This window comes from Lonchura striata, chromosome 7 (assembly GCF_050655825.1).
Source record: "Lonchura striata isolate lonStrDom1 chromosome 7, ASM5065582v1, whole genome shotgun sequence".
NCBI classification, from domain to species: Eukaryota; Metazoa; Chordata; class Aves; order Passeriformes; family Estrildidae; genus Lonchura; species Lonchura striata.
In genome coordinates, this window is record NC_140709.1 from 34,366,100 (window position 1) to 34,386,653 (window position 20,554).

Here is a 20,554-nt window from a genome sequence, read left to right on the forward strand (position 1 = left end):
TGGGGGGAAATGAGCTGAATTTCTGTTCCTGTGACTTCTACACCAATACAGACCTGCATGAATGGTAAGATCCTCCCCTGCAACTCCTGTTCTCTCTTCCATAGCTTTTCTGCCACAGAAAGATACAATATCTGGCCCATGAGACAGAGGAGTTTTAGTCTTACACTGACAGAAAAACAAATTCTTAGAAAACTCCAAGTATCTTGGGGCACATGCAGTGGAAAACCCAGCCCCACCAGGTGCTGTGAACAAGCCTCCTTCTGCTATTTAAATATAAAGAAAGAAAACTGGCAAGAATTTCCCTTTACAACCTCTATGGGCTACAGAAAGGTACCACCCATGCCAAAATCCAAAGACATTGCTTGTGTTTTACTTACATCCATAAACTCCACGTTGGCTTTTGGACCAGTGGTCTCATTAAGGATCTTGATGGCCACAGGAATCTTTACTGTTTCTCCCTCAGGGACCCAGATCCCCTAGAAAAAGAAAAAAAGAAGACTAAGAAGACAATAATCAGAAAAAACTTGATTCAGAGTTACAGTTCTTTTTGACACATTCTGTCATGTTATACAGATCTGTTATGGGACTCATAACAGAGAATACACAAAATTACAAAATAAAAGAATTCCATAAAACTGCTTCTAACATCAAAACTAAACTCTGATTTAAAATGAAACATTTTGTATCAGTGAACATCCTTGATTTTCTTGTCCACAACAGGGTTTCTAAAGAGTAATAGCAGCATGGACATGATGCACATTTTCTAGTGACTCAGATACAATTCTGATACTGATTCGGATATAATTAAACAAAAATCTGTATTTTCTGTCTGGATTCTGATGCTCAAATTTGAAGCCATCGGTAAACTCTCAAAACTGATTATCACCAGATCATAACATCATGCAGGAACAGAAAACCCTGAGGATAGTACATTTAGAATGAAGCATTTAGGGGCTGTTTGTAGTTTGTATAATTACTTAATACCTGAGAATAAAAAACTTAGGTGGCTAAATAGGAAATTTAAAATTAAAATTCACAAACTGTCTTGGGCTACTTTTCCATCATTCTTGACTACTGCTGTGTTCTTGTCAATCTCATGGCACATTCTAAGTACATTCAAACTCGTAATTCATAAATCTATTCCCGTGACCTTGTAGCTACAGCGACCTGGTCTGTGCTTCCTTCTTTTCCCCCTTCTTTGAGGACACACGCAGGTGCTCTGATCTACCACCTGGTGCTCCCAAAGGATTGGGGAATTGATTTGATATGCCCACTAAGCCCCACTTCATGCCTTTGAGATCTGGACATGGCCAACAGGTCTTAAAAAATAAATACTTCTTTAAATGAAGTACTTTCTCCTTTTTGGGTTCCACCCTCACATCCCAGTTGTTCAAGTATGCTCTGAAGTAACTCATCTTTTTTTTTTAAGTGGAAAAAATCAGAAGTGCTACAGTTTAGGTGATGGCATTGCTTTTACTAGGTATTATTGCTGGTGCAAGACCCATGTGACACTTGTGAAATGACAGACAGCGTTTATCCATCTTTCCAAAAGATGGAATATGATAAAAGATGCTTTAGGTAAGAGCAGAAGGGCAAATCTTGGTGCTTCACTTTGCCAGCAGGACAATCCAGTTTGTGTAGCCCTCTTGCACATAAAAATGACTGGGGCTGACATGTTTTTGCTCACCAAGAAAGAATATTTGCAATTTGAACTCAATCCTGAGGATGTGTTCCTTGCACACAATTCCAGAGCCCTTTCTCTCCCAGGGCTCAGGAACCACCCCTGGGACAGGCTGTGTTGGAATCTGTGGTATTGACGATTCTGAGACTGTAGAAATTCTCTGTCTTTCTGCCCCGCTGCCAAAGCAGAAGCCATAATTGGTCTGTGCTGGTTTCCAGGTTGTTTATTCTGTTTATCTCTAACATGTTCTGCTGCCCTGCCCAGCTCTGTCCTGCAGGGCAGCGTGTGGGGCTCTGCCCTCAGTGGGATGTTACAAACATTCAATACCAGAAACTCCCTGGGCTGGATTTACAATAACGTGCCAATATCTGTCACCTACGTTGGACAGTGTGTCCCCAGCCTGAACCAACAGAACAATGCCAGCACCACAGTGAGACATGGAGGGCATGAAGAAGGAGAAAAAGGACAAGGCACACCCAATTTCCTCCATCTTGTCCCCTTTGGACCCCTAATCTAGAATCCTAAAATTTGACTTTTGCACCCGTGCCACACTTAATTATTACTTATATCAAACACTCAGAGCTGGTAATTCATCCTGTAAGATTGAAAACTCTTTTCCATGGGCAGAGATCACAGCCAGTGTCTCTGGGGGCTCTGTCCAGGGGGGTTCCTGACCCCTGCCAGGGTCCCAGGGCAGCCAGAGGGAAGCCCTGGATCCCCACAAGGCTGCTGTGCTGCAATGCACAAGTTGCCTGCTCCAGAGGTGAAAGAGGGGACTCAGGGCTGTGTGGGGAAGGCTCTCACCTTGTACACTGTTCCAAAGGCTCCAGAGCCCAGCACCTTGACTCTCTTCAGCTCTGTCTCCTTCAGGATGCGGAGCTGGGCTTGGTTGGGCGCCGTGCCGCTCGGGGTCAGGGGCTCCACCAGCTGCAGGGAAAACCCAACAGTCCCAAACATTGCTGAGCAAGGAGACCCATCCGGAGTTTGTGCTGAGAGCAACCAACCCAAGGAAATACTGGAACCAGACACTGGTGGGGATCTATTGACCCCTGCCCTGTCAACTCTTGGAGGGATTTTTCATCTTCAAAAGCAAACGAGCAACGCCACGAAACCAAGAGACCTGATAAAGCAAGTCCTCACTAAAATGCAGTAATTTCCACCAGAAACTGCGTGATGGAATTATGAACTGGAAATTGAATTGGTGTCAGAGTAACACATCCAAGGACTTCTGATAATGGAGGCAGTATAAATATTTTCTACATGACAGAAATATAGCATTTATTATCAGTGTACCACATCCTATTTTTGCCCGTTTTAGTGTCTTTTAAGTTGGCCATATTTCTTTTTAATGGCCTGGACTAAACGGCTCATCACATTCTTATTCTGTTTTGAGGAACGGACGATTTTCTGAAATTCTGTTTTACCACATAGGAAGACAGCTTTAGGGAGAAAACACCTTAGAGCAGGCAACTAATTTATAACAGCAACTAATTTACTACAATTAAACAATTTGCCCAAGATGTCCCAAGAAACTTTGTAAATGAGCCACAATGGCACATTCAGATAAAAATGCTCATAGATCTCATACCATCTCTGCCAGAAAAACAATGCTTCTTTAAAAATAAATTAAAAATACACATAGAGAACAATACTCAATACAACACATGAAAAACATTTTGTTCCTTTACAGGATGAGGAAAATAATTCAGAGCTTCTCCTACTCAAATTGGTTTGAAAACAATGCAGCACTTCAAAGCTGCCTGTTTACAAGGCTAAACACATCATGCTCTGCAGTTTGAGATCTACTTCTATAGCTCTTTGGGCACCATGAACTACTTAATTAGTTGACCAGACTAATTAGTTTTGTTCAGGTGAAAATACCAGTATCTGGCAATTAACGGGGAAGAAAACATAACAAATCCAAACAGCAACAAGTTGAGTGATTTCTCTTTCCTCCATCCTACTTTAGATGTTCAGTATTTATACCATGAAAAAAAGGTTTGTTTTAGAAGAAAATTAGGCAAACTGGCAGCACACTTCTGTATTTTCAGTTTGTGAAGGATGAAAAGAGGTTCTGTGCCACAGTCATGGCAGGGAGAAGAGGGGATGTGTTGTGGGGGTCTAAAACCAGGCTTGTAGGGTTTTATAGAGAATGATCTACAGAAAGAGTAAGTCCTGTTGAAGCCTCCAGCTAGAAAGAGAGACTTCAACTAAAGCTAATTGCTTGTGTGTTTATTTCAGGATGCTGCTGATTTAATCTTCAGTTTCTCACCCAAGGCAGCAGCTTCCCCACATGTTCAGTAGGAGGCCCTGGTCCCTCAGGACTATTGCCAGCCACAGCTTTTATCTGACCCAGTGAAAAATGAAATCTGGATTTCAAAGCCAATGCAAGGAGAACCACCTGCTTAAAATAATTTATGCTTAAGTATGGGTTGATACAGTGGCAAGATTTATTCATGTAAAGGCACTGAGTATTGTTAAGCTTTCTATTCAGCTGAACAGTGTTTAACAAGCAACACAAATTCTAGCCAAACAGGATACTCATGCAAACAGACTGGGGATGCATAAATCATTTACTCCCAGGCTCTAGAGTGGAGCTGAGTGGGAGCAGAACCCTTGGAACAGAAGAGAAAACTGCACTGTTAATAATGCCTTATCAAAGAGTCACTAGCTAACAGCATTTCCAAGCTTTATTATCTCACAAAGGTGCAGTCTAATTTAAAAGTACCATCATTTGCAAAGTGTCTCAAGTATAGGACTGAGGAGATGACAGTAATCACCACTGCAGTAGCTGATAGATATACATTTAAAGTTACATTTAAACATACTTCCTAGATTGCCCCTTTCACTAATGACACTTCAAAGAGCAGGATGGAGCTGTCACAGCACTCTGCTATAGCTCTGCTACATGTTCTTGCCAGCAGAACTGTGAACTTCAGTTGGTTAAGCTCTGTGGAATATCTCAGCTTAATAAAATACATTATTATTACTGATCATTACTACAGCCTTTGACAAAATCTGCACTACAAAATCTGAAGGTACAAAATCTGGACTACAAAGGTATTGTAGGCACTAGGAACAACAGTAAGTTACAACATCTGCCTTTAAGCATGAAGTTTGCAGCACAGCTTGCTGAAGGAACTTACTTTAGGCTTAAAAGCCAACTTAACATGGAAACATGGCCAGAATGAAACCCTGTAATAGTTAACCATGAGAGCTGCTAAATGTACTGAAGAACTGGAACAGAAGTTCAGTGAATTGCAGAATGGAAGCTGAGAAATCTGGTGGGACACACCTTCTAGTGACCATAGGGAACTTTTCCTGGTCTTCAGAAGCCACAAATCCACAGCTGTGCAGAAAGCCAGCACCCTGAAACAACTTTGTTATTTTCACCAGTTTAGTCTGCACAGGTCAGCAGAAGGATTTCTACAGGTAAGGGAAGAGCTGAACATCTCTAATATAGGAGCAGAGCAGCCTTCATTTCCCTCCAGACAGGCTGTGAGAGGCAGCCCGGGCTCACCTCAGTCTCCAGGAACCTTCTGAGTGCTCTCTTCTTCTTGATGCTTTTGCGCCGAACGTACACGGCGAACGTCAGGCCCATGATGACGATGATGAAGAGGCCACCAATGACTCCTGCAGCAATCAGGGGGGTTCTGGCAATCAGAAGCAGAGACTTTACTTCCTCAGCCAGGGGTGAGAGACCAAAGAATGCTTGGGTGTATAAAACACAGCCACGTGGAAAGCTCATTAACTGCCTCATGAATTCCAGCCCAGATGGGAAGTCAGGGCAAACACATGGACACATGGTAGGAATTTGCTTGCTTTTAACCATTATGCCAATTCCATTTTTTTGTTTACAAACCCCCATGCACGTGTGAGGAGTTGTGTGGACAAGGAAACACAACATGCACTTTGATGGCAAATGCAAATCTGCAATGGCAAAATGAGGACACAGGAATCTGCAGGTTCCTGCAAGAGATCTGCCTGTGCTGGCTTTGGTTCCACCCCTATCAACTCCTGGGCTCCTGCATTCAGAGGAAAACAAGCCCGTGAAAAATCCCAAGATTAAAAACACAATGTGTTCCTGAGTATGGAGGATGTGAGAGGGAACTTCACTTCACAGGCAAGATATGGAGATCATCTACACAGGCAATAGAGAAATCAGGCTCCCTCCAGAGAAAAACTCAAAGCAGTACCTTAAATTAGGCATCTTCACAGCATACCAACAACTTACCACACTCAGAGCATTTAACATCCCTCCAACAGTGGCTGGAGAGTTGCTGAAAAGATGGGTAAAACCACAGCAGGACAACTTCAGAGTACAATGGTGCTGAAACCATTGCCTGGTAAGCCCAGAAAACAGATTAACTGTTTTCAGGATTGTGGAAACATCACTGCTGTGCTCTAAAAGCCTCCTTCAGTTACATTTGAATGATGATGAAAGGTACATTACAGCCCATTAATAAAAATGTACCACACAGCTATGGAAAATTTTAGTCTCCCTCAGAAATACGGAATTGTTTTATACAACCCTTTCTTTATTCTTGTTTTTACAACCTTTCCTGAAGCAGTGCCATCTCACCTGGTATGGTGCATGAAGGCGTGTCTACATCACCTCTGAGAAAGCCTCATACTCCCACATCCAGTATTTAAATGTATTTATATCCATGTTTTCCCAGGGCAAACACATTAGCACAAAGGCCTATTGCAGTTCACAGACTTTATGATGGAAACTCCAAACTTGCAAATAAAGGAAGGGGAATATTGTCTGGCTGGGAAATGGGTTGTGGTGTTTGGGGAACATGAGTTGAGTACCACCTCCTCCTCCTTAAAGCACATTGCCCTTTCTCACCCCAGTGGTTACTCTGTGATTTTGAGTGCAGAGCTTAAAGAATCTGGCACATCCACCCCAAACAACGCTGCTCTTTATTTACATCTCTTTCCACATTGCAAGAAACTCTTTAACAGGCAATTATGAAAAACACTGGCCACCAAAAGCCTCCTGTGGAGCTTGCACTGCCTAATGCTCTTGAGCAGAGGAATTTTTAAAATTCATTTTTATGCTGTATGAGCAGTCATATAATTTTTAACAAACACCACCAAACCACAGAGTGACTCAACAGGCAGGAGAACTCTCAGCTTTAAAGTGCCTATTAACAGCTAGCATAACAGTTGTCAAAGTAAGTAATTGAAGTTTTATAGTACTGTGTACTTTAAAAGTAGTCCAAATAATATTTACATGATAGACTATAATAAAGAAATGGTTCTAGAGGGGATATAATAAGTAATGAAGAAAATAAAATGAATTTTGTAGCCCTTCTACTGTTACAGAGTACAAGGGGGTTCAAAATGTATCTTTATGATTCCTCATGTGAACTCTCACTGACTTTGAAAAAATGTCCTCAATTTTAGTAGGTAATTGAAAAAAAGGAAATAATTTTCAATGACTTCACCAAACAAGCATTTTAGTTGCTAATGTGAAATATCCTATATTATACCTGAATTTTCAGGAGGTACCACCTAAAAATATTATCAGGTAAGCTTAAAAAGGAAGCATGAAAGGGATAGTACAATGTGCAATAAACTAATGCATTTAAATGCTAAACAAATCAGTGAAATACAGAAAAAACCTGTATTTTCCACTCAAACGGCGATCAGCTGCCTTGACTCCCAAATCCACCACCCTTGCATGAAATCCTGTAAATCACAAACTCTTGGATTTGGTCACATACCCAGCAGCTTCTCCTCTCTCTGCTGCTGAGCTAAGCCTCAAAGTCAACAGCCCTGTGGTTTATTTGCTCCAGGACCAGATGCCAAGTCCCTGCAGCCACAGCTCCATTACCACTTCCCACTGCTTTCAAGCACACATGGATTATTTCCTTAACCCAGTTTTCAGGCTGCTACACCATCACTGGGGTTATTTTCACTTGGGTTTGTTGGGTTGGCTTTGCTTTTTCTCTCTGTTCTGCTAATACCAGCTCTCCTGCCTCAGTTCTCTGCTTATTTTCATGCTTGCAGAGCCTTACCTTTAATACCCTGATGGATTCCATTAAGCTGTTTACCTTTCTGCTGGGCCATTGCTGGGGCTGTTCAACACGGATCCCTGCAAGGTGGCACTGACCAGAGCTGCTGCTGAAGTTTCAAAACCTTCTCCCATTTTGTTTGTTGTTTTTTTTTTAATCCAATCCTTTTTTGCATATGCACCTAACAAATTGTTCGGCTTCACAGGCAGCTGGACACACAAATCTCCTTTTCTCTAGTGGCATTAAGGGCTTAATCCACTTACTTTTGTTACATTACTGTCCCACAGCCACCTCCATGACTGCAATTCCTGACATTTGCCCCCCTCAGACTATTCCTCACTTAAAACTAATTCCATGAGCAATGCTGATGAAAAGACAAAAAATGCACTATCAAAAGCCCCCATCATGTTAAAGTAATTTTTAAAAGCACGGAGGACTGAAAGGTCTCAGAAAAGTTCCATGCCAGTCCTGCCTGTCCAGCATAATTCATGGACAGCCAAAAGTCAATCCTGGCTCACATTTCTTACAGCTCCACCACTAACCCACCAACAGGAAACTCCTGCTATAGCCACTGCTTTCCTTTACTGGAAATCTACTTTTAAATTTCCTTTACACTGGAAATCTACTCCAGAGGATGGAAACAATCTCTGTTAGGTGTTTCTGGATTTTCATGCTCATCAAAACAGGCTTAGCAGTCCAAGAAACATGGCCCTGAATCATAGTTCAGCCCCATATAATTAATTTGCTATCCCACATCTCTCCCTCAACTGAGGACAGAATACCCAATTAATAAGTGGAAAAGGCATCAGCTGAGGGGAGCTGTGGGAGGGGAAAAAAAACCCACAACATAAAAATCCTGCCTCTTAAACTAGAAACTGTGTATCTGTGGCTAAAAGTTGAAAGAAAGATTCCAGTATCCCCTTAGGAGAAATGAATAATATATATGTATTTCTTTTTTAAAGGGTACTGTGTTTCACATTTAGAAACACGTAACACTCACTCCCACACACCAAAACTGACATTGAGTTCAAAGTCAGTATTCCAGGATGAACAAAGATGCTCAGCAGCAGGGCTCACACCATTGCATCCACTCCAAAAGATCAGGATATCTGCAATTCCCACAGTGCCCTGAGTGCAGGTATTAAAGTCTAATTACTGATTTAGATGAGTACAGGGTTGGTCTCATACTCTTGACTGCAGAGTGGAGCAGAAAGGGGAGAGGAAATCGAGTTGTGTCTCATGGAGTAAAGCTGACAAACACCACCTGCTCCTCCACCCTTGGCATTGACCCACCTGTTCTGAGATGTAAAGAAACTCAGCTTTGGAGCCAAGCTGTTAGAAGGCTCCAAGTTCCTGTACCAACTTTCTCCTGCTTGGAATTTTTATCTGTATATCCAAACAGGATTTATTACAACCTTGAGTGTTTGCTAAGCAGTTCCTTCTCACAAATCCTTGTTACCAAGGCATTATTTTTTCCTGATGGATGCTTCCCACACTCTGCATTCCTCACCCCTTCCATCAGTGGGGGTTCAGCCAACTTTAAAGCTGCCCTTTCAGAGATCTGATGGATTCTACTAATCCTGTAGAGATAATCTTAGTATTTTTAACATACAAGATAAACAACCAGGCTGGGAAGCAAATTTTGGATGTTTCAACAGTTGCAGCCACAAGGTCCAGAGTGCCTGGTGTTCACCCCAAGGGTGGCAAGGATTCATCTGATGTTATTCTCACCAAGACTGCTTTGCTTTATATTCCTTTTCAAGAACAAGGCACCCTTCCCCCTCTCCCCTCCTAACTGGAGGGTGTTTGAATACTGATACGTGGCCCTATTTATGTGCAGACTGAGAGTTTTTATCATGAGTAAACACAAATTTTAACTCACAGTGATCTCACAGTTAGGCAACTACTACCAATTCCACATTTAATCCAGAGATTCAATGTGGGCAAACTATCAAATTTTCAATATGTAAAATGACCTGAGGGTTGCAGTCTGTGTCTGGGTCCACTCAGCAGTTAAACATCACTAAAGAGCAGACACAGCTTTCACTTTGGCCAAGGCTCATGTGGACAAACATGAACCTGTTGACAAAACTGCTTTTTCTTGCTGGTTCTTGTATCGATACCTGTGAAGGCATGTTCTACTCACACCTCAGGAGTCCCTATTTCACTCAGCAAAGTAAATGAGGATAAAGGAAAAAAAAAATACTAAGTATAGCTTTAAAAATTATTGCAGCCCAAGATTCTACACATTAATATGTATTGATCCAAAATCTGTGGTATTTTTATTACCACACACAGAGAACAATGGATTTCTTTAAAACTGGTTTTAAATCTGAACGGCATAATTTACAACTACCACTCTGTTACATTTTCACTATAAATGACTAAGAACTCTCAATTTTAACTCCCTGTTAATACATCTGACTAGGAATAATTACCGAAATCTCAGGGATTACAGCATCAATATCAAGGCTTTTTATGGGCTTCTCCTCCTCTAAAATTGAAAAGTCCCAATAAAATCTCTTGCATCCCTGCCATTTTTAGGCTGAGATTTTTCTTTTCTGCCTCAACTTAAAAAAGGAATGGTATTGTTAAGAGCTTGCACAGTGACTGTGTTTTGAAGCTTGTGCTTTAAATAACCAGACTAGCATTCTTTTTAAAATATGCCAAGTCAGGCCCCATATAATGCAGATTGATTTATCTGTGACACAAAGCCAGTTAAAACCACTAGATTGGACTCACAGGTGAAGCCAGTAAAGCAAGTAAAAGAGCAATCTGCTTCATAAAGTTGTATTAGTTCCCATTTTCTTTGGAAACAATAATATTTTGCATTAAATAAGGAAACTAGAGCTGTAATGACCACGGATGCTGATGGACTGCTCTGAAACCAAAACTATCAGCATTAACTCCAGGAGTTTCTCTCTGCATAAAAAATTCCTATTAGAAGCAATCAACTCAGCCTGCTGCTCTGCAACCAGTGGCAGTCCACATCATGCCTGTGCACATGAAAATATTCATCCAGAAAACACACTTTTCTCCAGTGGAAACACAGCCTGCCTTGCTGGCACTGTTTGCTGTTCGTTCACTGTCAGATCCAGGAGCACCAGGGAGCAGCACAACCCGTGGCAGGGCGTGTTACATTGCTTGGGAAACACGTGAAATCTGAACCCAAATCAAATCTGAACCAAAACATCCAGTGGCAGCTGGGTCACATGGAAAATATACACTGTAGCTCTGTCTGAGGTTGGAAGATGTGGCTGGGGCTGTGTGTTCTATCACCATCTGTTATAGGTGGGGCAGTTCTCTGCTGCTAACGGGGCAGGTTTCTTTATCTCTCCCACAGCCAATCCTCCCTCCAGGAGATCTCTTCTGGTCATGGCCAGTGAGTGTCCCTGCATGGCTGAGAAAATTCCATCATCCATTGGGAGATGCTCTGCCCAGGGGAGGAGCCAAGCATTCCTACCTGGATATAATCTGACTTTTGGGACCCCACAGCAGCCTTTGCCCACTGCATTCCCAGAGGAGCAGCTTTCTTCCCACTGCATTCCCAGAGGAGCAGCTTTCTTCTCCACTACATTCCCAGAGGAAGACCAGGCCCATCTATGTCGCTATTGGACATGAACTGAGTACACAGAAGCTTGGTAAGTTCGAACGAGAAAAAGAGCCAATTTTATTTATGACTTTGCAATATATAGAATTCTAAAAGTGACAGTGGATTGGAGGATGTAATTGCCACCTCTCCAACCACACTGGTCAAACTAACAGTCTATCAATTCTCCTCACAAAGAAGAATGCAAAACAATCGTTATTTACATGAACACTGCGTGAGAAACTCCAGTAGAAATATGTAAATATTATCAGAAGGCTAAAGAAGTTTTATGAGAACTTTAAAACTTTCAAAAGAACTATAAAAGAAAACTTGACACTTTGAAAAATTAGGGCAACATATCTCCCCCAGCCCTGGAGCTCCAGAGGAAAACTCCCCCCTTGTGCAGGATCCTGCTCCAGCAAAAGCACAGCTGGCACTGCAGGAGGGCTGAGCAACCCTGGGATGGGACTGCTGCCACCACCCTGACCCACAGGGTGTCAGCTCCTGTTCTGATTCTGGCAGTGATTTGTTTGTACAATTCTATTTGTATTTTTAATTTTCCTATTAAAGAACTGCTATTCCTACTCCCATATCTTTGCCTGAGAGTCCCTTAATTTCAAAATTATAATCATTCAGAGGGAAGGGGTTTACATTTTCCATTTCAAGGTAGGCTCCTGCCTTCCTTAGAATACACCTGTCTTTTCTAACCAAGACAAGCTCAAAACTGGAACATTTTGCTCTGCAATAGGTTTTTATGAAAAAAAAAAAAAAAAAAATAGAGAATATGAAGGAATGTTCAGTAGTATTTTGAATAACTATCAGGAGAAAAACTGTTTGAATATTGTGCTCCTTCTTTTATTATGTTTTTTTTAAAGCACTTTTTGAATTCCACTGGTGGAAAGTGCTTATAATTCACTTAAGTTCAGTTAAGTGTTTGCTGAAATTGAGCTATTCAACAGAAGAAATATCCAAACCCACACATGATTGTGCCTGTAGACTGCACAGATGATTGTCTATCTCTAAGGAGATGCAAGAAGGTTTCTCTACCTCATGTCCTTAATTTTTACTTTATTTCCCAAATCAAAATCTTTCTTCAGAAAAATGCATTTATCTCTCTTTTTATACCTGCCTGCTTTTTTGGAATGCCAGGTTTTCCTGAAAGTACTCATTCAGAAGATTTTAGGAGCACAGAGCAGATATTTTGTTTGTGGTTGAGAACACTGAACTGCTTCCTGTTCCAGCTTTGAGTCATTTGGGACAGCAAGCATTTACTTTGCCAAGCTCCAGGAGTATTTCACAGTACAGAGCCTCCAAAGACCATACTTGGGGACCAAGTCTGATATTCTGAAACAGATTCTTTCCTCTGAATTCTTTATGACTTTATGTTTCTCCTTTATGAAGAAAAAATTCTGCACATTGACCAGAGCCCCAGCCTCTGCCCAAGCACCTTTCCAAGGGGAACAAGCCCCTGCACAGGAGGGAACAGTCAGACTAAGGTTCAGCAATGGACACTGGACATCAAACCTGAAAGGGGGGAAATTTAGATTATATATATGGAAGAAATTCCTCCCTGTGGGAGTGCTGTGGTCCTGGCACAGGTGCCCAGAGCAGCTGTGGCTGCCCCTGGATCCCTGGAAGTGTCCAAGGCCAGGCTGGACAGGGCTTGGAGCAGTCTGGGATAGTGGAATGTGTCCCTACCCATGGCAGGTGTGGAAGGTGATCCACAAGGTGATCTTTCAGGTCCCTTCCAACCCAAACCATTCTTTGATTCTCTAACAAGACGGGACATGACAAACAGATGAGAACAGAGCTATCACACTGTGTTCCCATCTTCAAGTTTCTTATCATATCCAATAATTTGTTCTGCACTAAGATCTTACGCAGGTTTCAGCTGAGGTTTTTTAACAAGTGGTGCCATTAAAGCATCTTTTGAACCTGTTTGAGATGAGAGTGCACAGAGGATTTGTAGCAGGGTGTTTGGAAATATGCATCTATATCTTTCATGTATTATGTACATTCATGCACACCTACAGTTAAAAATCTTTCCTTCAAAGCCTAAATGAAAACAGTCACACTTCACTCTGCACTGACATGTTTATATAAATACAGCATTTGATACATTTATTAGAACACTAGCAATGGCCATGATGCTGTTAACTTCAACATAGATTTTAGCTACTCATCACTTGAGTTCTAAATATGTAGAATTTATCTTTGTGGGGCATAGCAGGGAAGAAATGCAGCCAATGCTCATAAATGTAGAGGAAAATTGAAGGCAGATAAAGAGCAGGGTATAAGGAATTTATTTGAGTATGCTTGATGCTGCTTTTGGATTTATCACTATTATTTTACTGGAACAGCATACTGTCTAAACATCCTACACAAATTACATCAATCATTGGAAAGCCCCATTTGCTTACTTGGGAAAAAGCTCATATAAAACTGATATCCTGTTTCTGACACAAGTTTATACAGGATTATCTTTTATATGATACTGTGCCCAGATGTTCTTCTATGTTAATAATTTATCAGTCATTCTTATGTTACCAAATGAAGCAGAGAGAAACTCTGGAGTATCTTGCAACTCCTCTTAATTCTAGTCATCATCCCACTGCCAGCATTTCCCCAAAGGCCATTCTAAGAAAAAAAGTTCAGCACAGAAGCACCAAACTCACCCACTGTCACTGCTCTCCTCTAAACTCATCTTCTGACAGCTGCTAAAATTCCAGAACAGAACAGGCCAAGCATCTGGGGAAACGGTGATCCAGCTTAAAAATCTCTTTTTCCTCTATCAGTCACAACCCCCTTCCTTTCCCCATTCCAGCAAATCCTCAAACCTAAATACCAGCAGTGGATCCTGCTGACATTTTGTGCCTTTTAGGTCTCACAGAGTCTGAAGCTCATTAGAGGTCAAGAAAGTAAAAAATAAACAAGAAGAGAGAAGGCTTCAATAACCTTTTTCCCCCTATCTCTGTCATGAGGGAGAAAGGGATGACTTCTCATTCCACTTCAAAAATGTATGTATTTGAAATACTTAAGCAGCACAAAAAGGCTGATGAAAGCTTGAGAGAGTACATCCAACCGTACTGATACAGCTGTAGGTTTTTGCTTGCTTTCTGAGTGATACCCTTCTCACTGGAAGTTTCCTGAAGGAAATAGAAAGTTTTCTGAAGGAAATTTTTTCCTATTTTACAAATCTGTTCATTAGAAGTTGACTCAAACATCCCCAAGTTCGGAATTTGCAGCCCTGATCCACTGGTTGATCCAGGAACTGAAAGTAGAGAGAATTCACTCAGAGCTGAGCTTAGCCTGCATCCAAGTTATTCACATGCAGAGGACATCACTGCCACGAGGGAGGGGAAAGCAGATCTATGGGAGATGGGACAGTTTTAAAGCAAGGATATTATCTCTTCAATCTGTTCTTTGTCTATTATCCCTGCTGTGATTGAGACTATGCAGATTAACAACTAGTGGTCCATTTTAATGCAGGAATACTTTTTACCTTTTAATTTTTTCCCTTCATCGGTCCATTAGGGGCAGGGAAAGATGTGATTTACTGCTGAAATTTGCACATATTTTTTAAGGAAGGCTGTTCACTCAAGCAGAGTAATGCCCATGGATACAGATACCACAGGCAAGAACTGAAAATATCCCCAGGACTGATTCAAGCCAGCTGGGAACTTGGAGGAGATGTGTTTAGCCACTGCCATGCTGCTAAATTACATGTGCAATTCTGGAATTACACATCTTCCCTCCAGTCCCCACACCACTGCAGTTTCTCTGCTTCTGACCAACCAGCCTCCAGGATTTGCATACCCTGGTCCATGTTCCCAACATTATTTTCTGACCAATTTGAAAATTAACATACTTTATTTTGTCTCCTCTTCAGCCTTTAGACCTACTCTGACATCAGGCCTACAGATTCTAACCGTGCAGGATTAACTTGAGCAAAAGAAATGGCAACAAATAAAACTACATCTTCCATCCTTTTGTTTGTTTCTACTTTTCTGCTGTCATCACTTCTTTTCCCTCATGTTATGTTGCTTTACAGCTTCTGTGCCTTCTAAGACATATCTGTACTACCTAATTTCAGTGACACATGTAAACGTTATTGGATTTACATGTAGGGAACTATGAGTTAAAATGGAACAGTGAATACAATAGGAACATGTAACAAAAATCCAAGTGAGCATTTTAAGAGGTGTCCAACACTGGTGTATCACTTTGAAATCCTGTGTTTCCAAAGGACACACTATGTCACAGGCAGAGTATTGGGAGTCCAAGACAAATTGTATGAGGAAGAAGTTCACACTTTTCATTAAAAAGGTTGATTGCATTTCAGAGAATTTTCCTTTAGGCATTACTAGAAAACTTTGTATCGTTGAAAAATCATGACTGGGCCATGTTTAACCAAAGCTTGGCCCTTGTCCTGATGATGAGGTTGTATTTGTTCTCAGATTTCTGCATAAATGCCACAACTCTCTAGTATGAGAAACTACCAGCTCTGCTGAGAAATGTACCACATCAGGCAAATACAGAGTTACCTCCTCACAACCCTCTGCCAAAGAAAAGCTCAACCAGAACTAGCCAGCACATGCTCTTCACATTATCCCATAATCTTTCCTTGCCTGTTTTATCATTTGTTCAATCTCAGATAACTACAGAAATGATTTTCTACATTATCTTCTATTGATGAAACAGCCAATACATCTGTAAAAGAGCTTGTTCACCAGCAAGTGAAGATGGTGTCATTAAAAATTTACATCAGATTGGAAAAAAAAGCATGAGGCTTTTTGACAAAAGAACAGATAAGATCTAAATGAGTTTCTCATCTCTCCTAGCAAAGGACAGTATGAAGACACAGAATTTTACCTGACCTAACTGCTGATGAGCAAGCATATGTGAACAGAACAGAAATCTTGTGTAAAGTCACGTGGAACTCTCACTCTATGCCTCACCCACAGCTGACAGGAGCCAAAGCCCAGGACTCAGCAGCTGGATTTGCTGGTCTGTGTCCAGCTCAGTGCTCTGAATCAAAATTCAAAGGACTTTCTAGCTAGGACAGCTCTAGAACGTGAGCCAGGAGCTGATCACAGCTGGAAGATACTGTCACAGCCATTGAAGTGTCCTGTCACACGGCAGGAGGAGCCACACCACCCTCTGCCTCCAAGCTCAGCACAAACTCATCTTGCTTGGAGAAAAGATCCCCAGTCTTGATCTCACAAGTTCTAATTCTGGAGAACAGAACATCATCACAGAAAATCATTCCAGGGATTAATAACCTTCATGAGAAATGCACTGGCATTTTGCTGCTTTGAATGTCTGTCAGATTTCACCCATTTTATACCTCACAGACACCCGACTTTCCTTTTCAGTCTGCTAGACTCAGTGCCATCCTCAACCAAACTTTGTCTTCTTACCTGTGTACTTCTAGAGGAGAATCTGGCTCTACACCTTCACTTTCAGCCAAAATAAGCTTTAGGTGTTTGAGTTCCTACACTTCATTCCAAGACACAAGGTACTATTTCCAATGGCTCTTCTCTAAAGCCTCTCTAGCACACATTGCTGGGAAAACAGCCACTCTCTCTGAAGGTACAGGATCTACATTCTTGTTCAACTCTCTCCACTACCACTGTAACCAGGGAGAAAAGAGGAAAAATACCTCTAATTTACAGAAAGGAGATGCAAAGGAAGATGAACTAACAAAGAGAGGGTAAGGCATGGCGAATGAGTTTAGTATTAGCCCCCCTTTCCCATTAGAAACTGAATTTAGTTTTTTGAAACTACTACCCAAAGGTACAGATAATTTACATGACATTTTCCCAGCCTGTTACTTTACTTTACAATATGGAAAAAAATCATAGTAAGATTAAGTAATTTGGTCTGATGGCTTGATTTCCTAATGCTCTCTTTCTGAATGATTGCTGGTATTTGTGGTGATGCTTCCACCTTTGGTAAATGCTGAGGTACAACTTACCCCTCATAGCACAAAGTCAGGACTTCGTTAATTCCTTGAAACCTACAAGGTTGTTTAATTACTTTAACTTCTTTAAAAGTAATAAGCTTGTTTAATTACTTTAACTCCTTTACCATTGTGTTTGCTACACACTAGTAAAGTATCAAATTGAATACTGGTATTTCCATTCCTGCAAAAACAAATGAAAAGGACTGACAGACAACTATACTATCATCATGAGTTAGTTTTGATCCAATGCTGGAAAAGCTGTAACAATTTAACTGAGAAGTAAACATACATTTTGGTGTATAAAACAAACAAAAAAGGTAATGTCAATATACAAATTCTCATCTGCATTACATAGTCTATGCTCCATCATTCTGAAAAGTGGTGTTAAAAAGGCAATGAAAAGCAAAATGCTCTAAACCACCCCAGCCAAGAGCTTCCTGCTTCATGCAGTTCCTTCACACCTGAGTAAGGCCACAAGGAGTAAGCCAAATTGCAGAGAATTAAATCCAGGCTGGGCTCTCAACTCAAATACATTTGTCATGTAAACTTTTCTAACTAAGAAAGAGTAACCAATCCTACACTGCACAGGTAGATTGGAAGTAAGACCACAAGCTTTAGTTCTGATTTATTATGCATTAAATATTAATGAATTATTAAGGAACCATTCACTGAGATTTAAACAACCCTACATCTTCCATATTTCTAAAGCTCTACAAATGTATATTTAATAATAGATAATTAATTTATAAAAACATTAAATCTAAATTAAATCCTTATTTCCAGCCATGAGAGAAACCCATTGGAGAGTGGTGAGATATATATACTGTTGCTTTATAATAAGGTCACTTCTCCATGACAAAATTTTATTTCTGCATCACGTATTATATGTGTAGCCAAATCAATACAAACCCACAACACAAGAGTGATGAGAAACCAAAGAAATCACCTCTGCAATGGCACTGTGTGTTGTTTTCCATTCTAACAAACCATTTATTAATTTGCATTGCCTATTGCTTCTTTTTTTTTCCAGAAGTGACCTATCACATTTGGCCTTCATCACTCATAATTTTTTCTGCTCACAGTTACAGTAAAGATAATTTAGTCAATTTTCCAAACAAAGAATTTTCTTACCAAAAAATGAGCACAGCTGCTGAGAAACTTGGTCAATGAGTATCAACAGTACCAAAATCCTGCAAAAGTTTATCGCTCACATTCTGCTCCTTGTATAACAAACTTCTAGGAACATCAGATTTCTGATCTTACTCTATCCTATGCTCTCTCAAAAGGATCCTCAAACCACTGGAGCCACAGAACAGATTTCAAACAGCACTGTGAGAGAATTGCTTCCAGTTCTCTCACTCTCCTGACCTTACCAGAGTATTTTTCTTTATAGTAGCATACCCTACTAAGTCCTTCCACACCGTGAGTCCATGCCAGCCAACCCTGCTGAGAAAAGCAGATGAAACACAAACCCTCACTGATCACAGATAAATCTTTCTGAACATGGTACAGAACAGAAGTTTAACACATTGAGCATTTATTAACTGTGGTCAGACCTCAGACTGAAAGAGGGGAAATTTAGGTCAGATATGAGAAAGAAATTCTTCTCTGTGAGGGTGGTGAGGCCCTGGCACAGGTTGTCCAGAGAAGCTGTGGCTCCTCCATCCTTGGAAAAGTTCAAGACCAGGTTAGATGGGGCTTGGAACAACCTCAGGTAGTGGAAGGTGTCCCAGCCTATGGCAGGGAGGGCTGGAACTGGATGAACTTTAAGGTCCTTTTCAACCCAAACCCTTCTAGGATTGTATCTGTACAACAGGAAAGAAGGAATAACCTTTCCAACCCAAACCCTTCTAGGATTGTATCTGTACAACAGGCAAGAAGGAATAACATTTCCAACCCAAACCCTTCTAGGATTGTACCTGTACAACAGGAAAGAAGGAATACCCATTTACACCCTCTCACAAGAAGACCAGTCTTAAAATGTGGAAGTGGTAACAAAATGGAGGAGCTCACAAGATCACTGACCGCAGTGATTTTCATTCATGCCACAGGGGTACTCCAAATGTACTCCTCCTAAAGCTCCAGGCAGGGAAATGCCATGGCAGGAATTAAAGTAACCTCAGCAAAGGTCTGGCTTCAGAACCAGCTCAGCAAGGCATGTTCACCCACAGAATTGGGATTTCTCTGTCAATCTCTTGCACAAACCTCAAAGGATGTTGTGGCCAGATGGGGGCCGGTCTCTTCTCCCAGGCAGACAAGCAATGGGACAGGAGGACACAGGGGAGGTTTAGGTTGGGCTTTGGAAGTTCTTCACAGAAAGGGTGAATGGGCTGCCCAGGGAGGTGGTGGAGTCACCATCCCTGCAAGTGTTTAAGAAAAGACTGGATATGGCACTCAGTGCCATGGTTTAGTTGATGAGGTGTTGTTAAGGTCATAGGCTGGACTTGATGATCTCAAAGGTCTTTTCCAAACTAGCTCATTCTGTGATTCTGTGAATTTGTCCTTTTTGATGATGTGTAAGATCTATGCAACCCATTGGGGAAGGATCTGAAATGGTCTGGTTTTCTAGTCTGGATTCTTAAAAAAATAAACCTGTTTCTTCAACTGCTCTGCTCCGATACAGCTTCAAAAAGCTCCATATTAAGAGTCTCTTGAGAGTAGCATCTTTTACCAACCAAGTAACATAGCTTAGCTTCTACTCACAGATCTTATTTTCCCTCTTATTTTATACAGAGATCCTCTGCCCCTCCAGAATAACATAATTATTCCATAAAAGCAGAGAGCATATGGAGTGCTTTCCTCCAAGCAATGGAGCTGAGCACCATGAAAACCATGAACATAAGCAGTTTATTAGAGGTGGTTTCCCTTCCCCACCAACTACTGAGAGCTGCTGTGAAATTCTGTTGAAGTCATACTGTGGCAGGGTACAAAACAGCTATGAAAGGATTTGCCTGCATTACACAGGGTTTACTGCTAATTAGCTCTTGTACACATAAGCAGGAGATAAAACCAGCTTTTTTTTTTTTTTTTTTTTTGAGGAAGTGATGATTTGTTGAGAGGACATCCTTTTTGGATACAAAACTAGCAATAGCATTGTAATTAGAGTTAACATCTACACAACATTCTATTGAAGCACTTGACAATAGTCAGCCTGGCTAATTAGTTTCTGTTAGTTAAAGGGGAAATGTAAATGAAATTTTCTTGAGGCATAAACAGACACCAGCTTACTCAGACCAGGAACATCAGTGCTGGTGCTGGTTCTTTGCTATCACATCCAACACATGTTCCTGATCACA

The 20,554-nt window shown here is 41.1% G+C and overlaps 1 protein-coding gene across 9 annotated transcripts in view; it reads right to left on the minus strand.

Moving 5' to 3' along the window:
* ERBB4 (erb-b2 receptor tyrosine kinase 4) overlaps positions 1-20,554 on the minus strand; it is a 595,041-nt gene that overhangs the window by 116,460 nt on the left and 458,027 nt on the right. For all 9 annotated transcript variants that reach the window (XM_085584640.1, XM_085584638.1, XM_085584639.1 and 6 more), the window contains exons 17-19: positions 5,202-5,334; positions 2,486-2,608; positions 378-476 (exon numbers count right to left, since the gene is read on the minus strand). In XM_085584640.1, the coding sequence (XP_085440766.1) occupies positions 378-476; positions 2,486-2,608; positions 5,202-5,334 (355 nt within the window). The remainder of the gene's footprint in view (positions 1-377; positions 477-2,485; positions 2,609-5,201; positions 5,335-20,554) is intronic.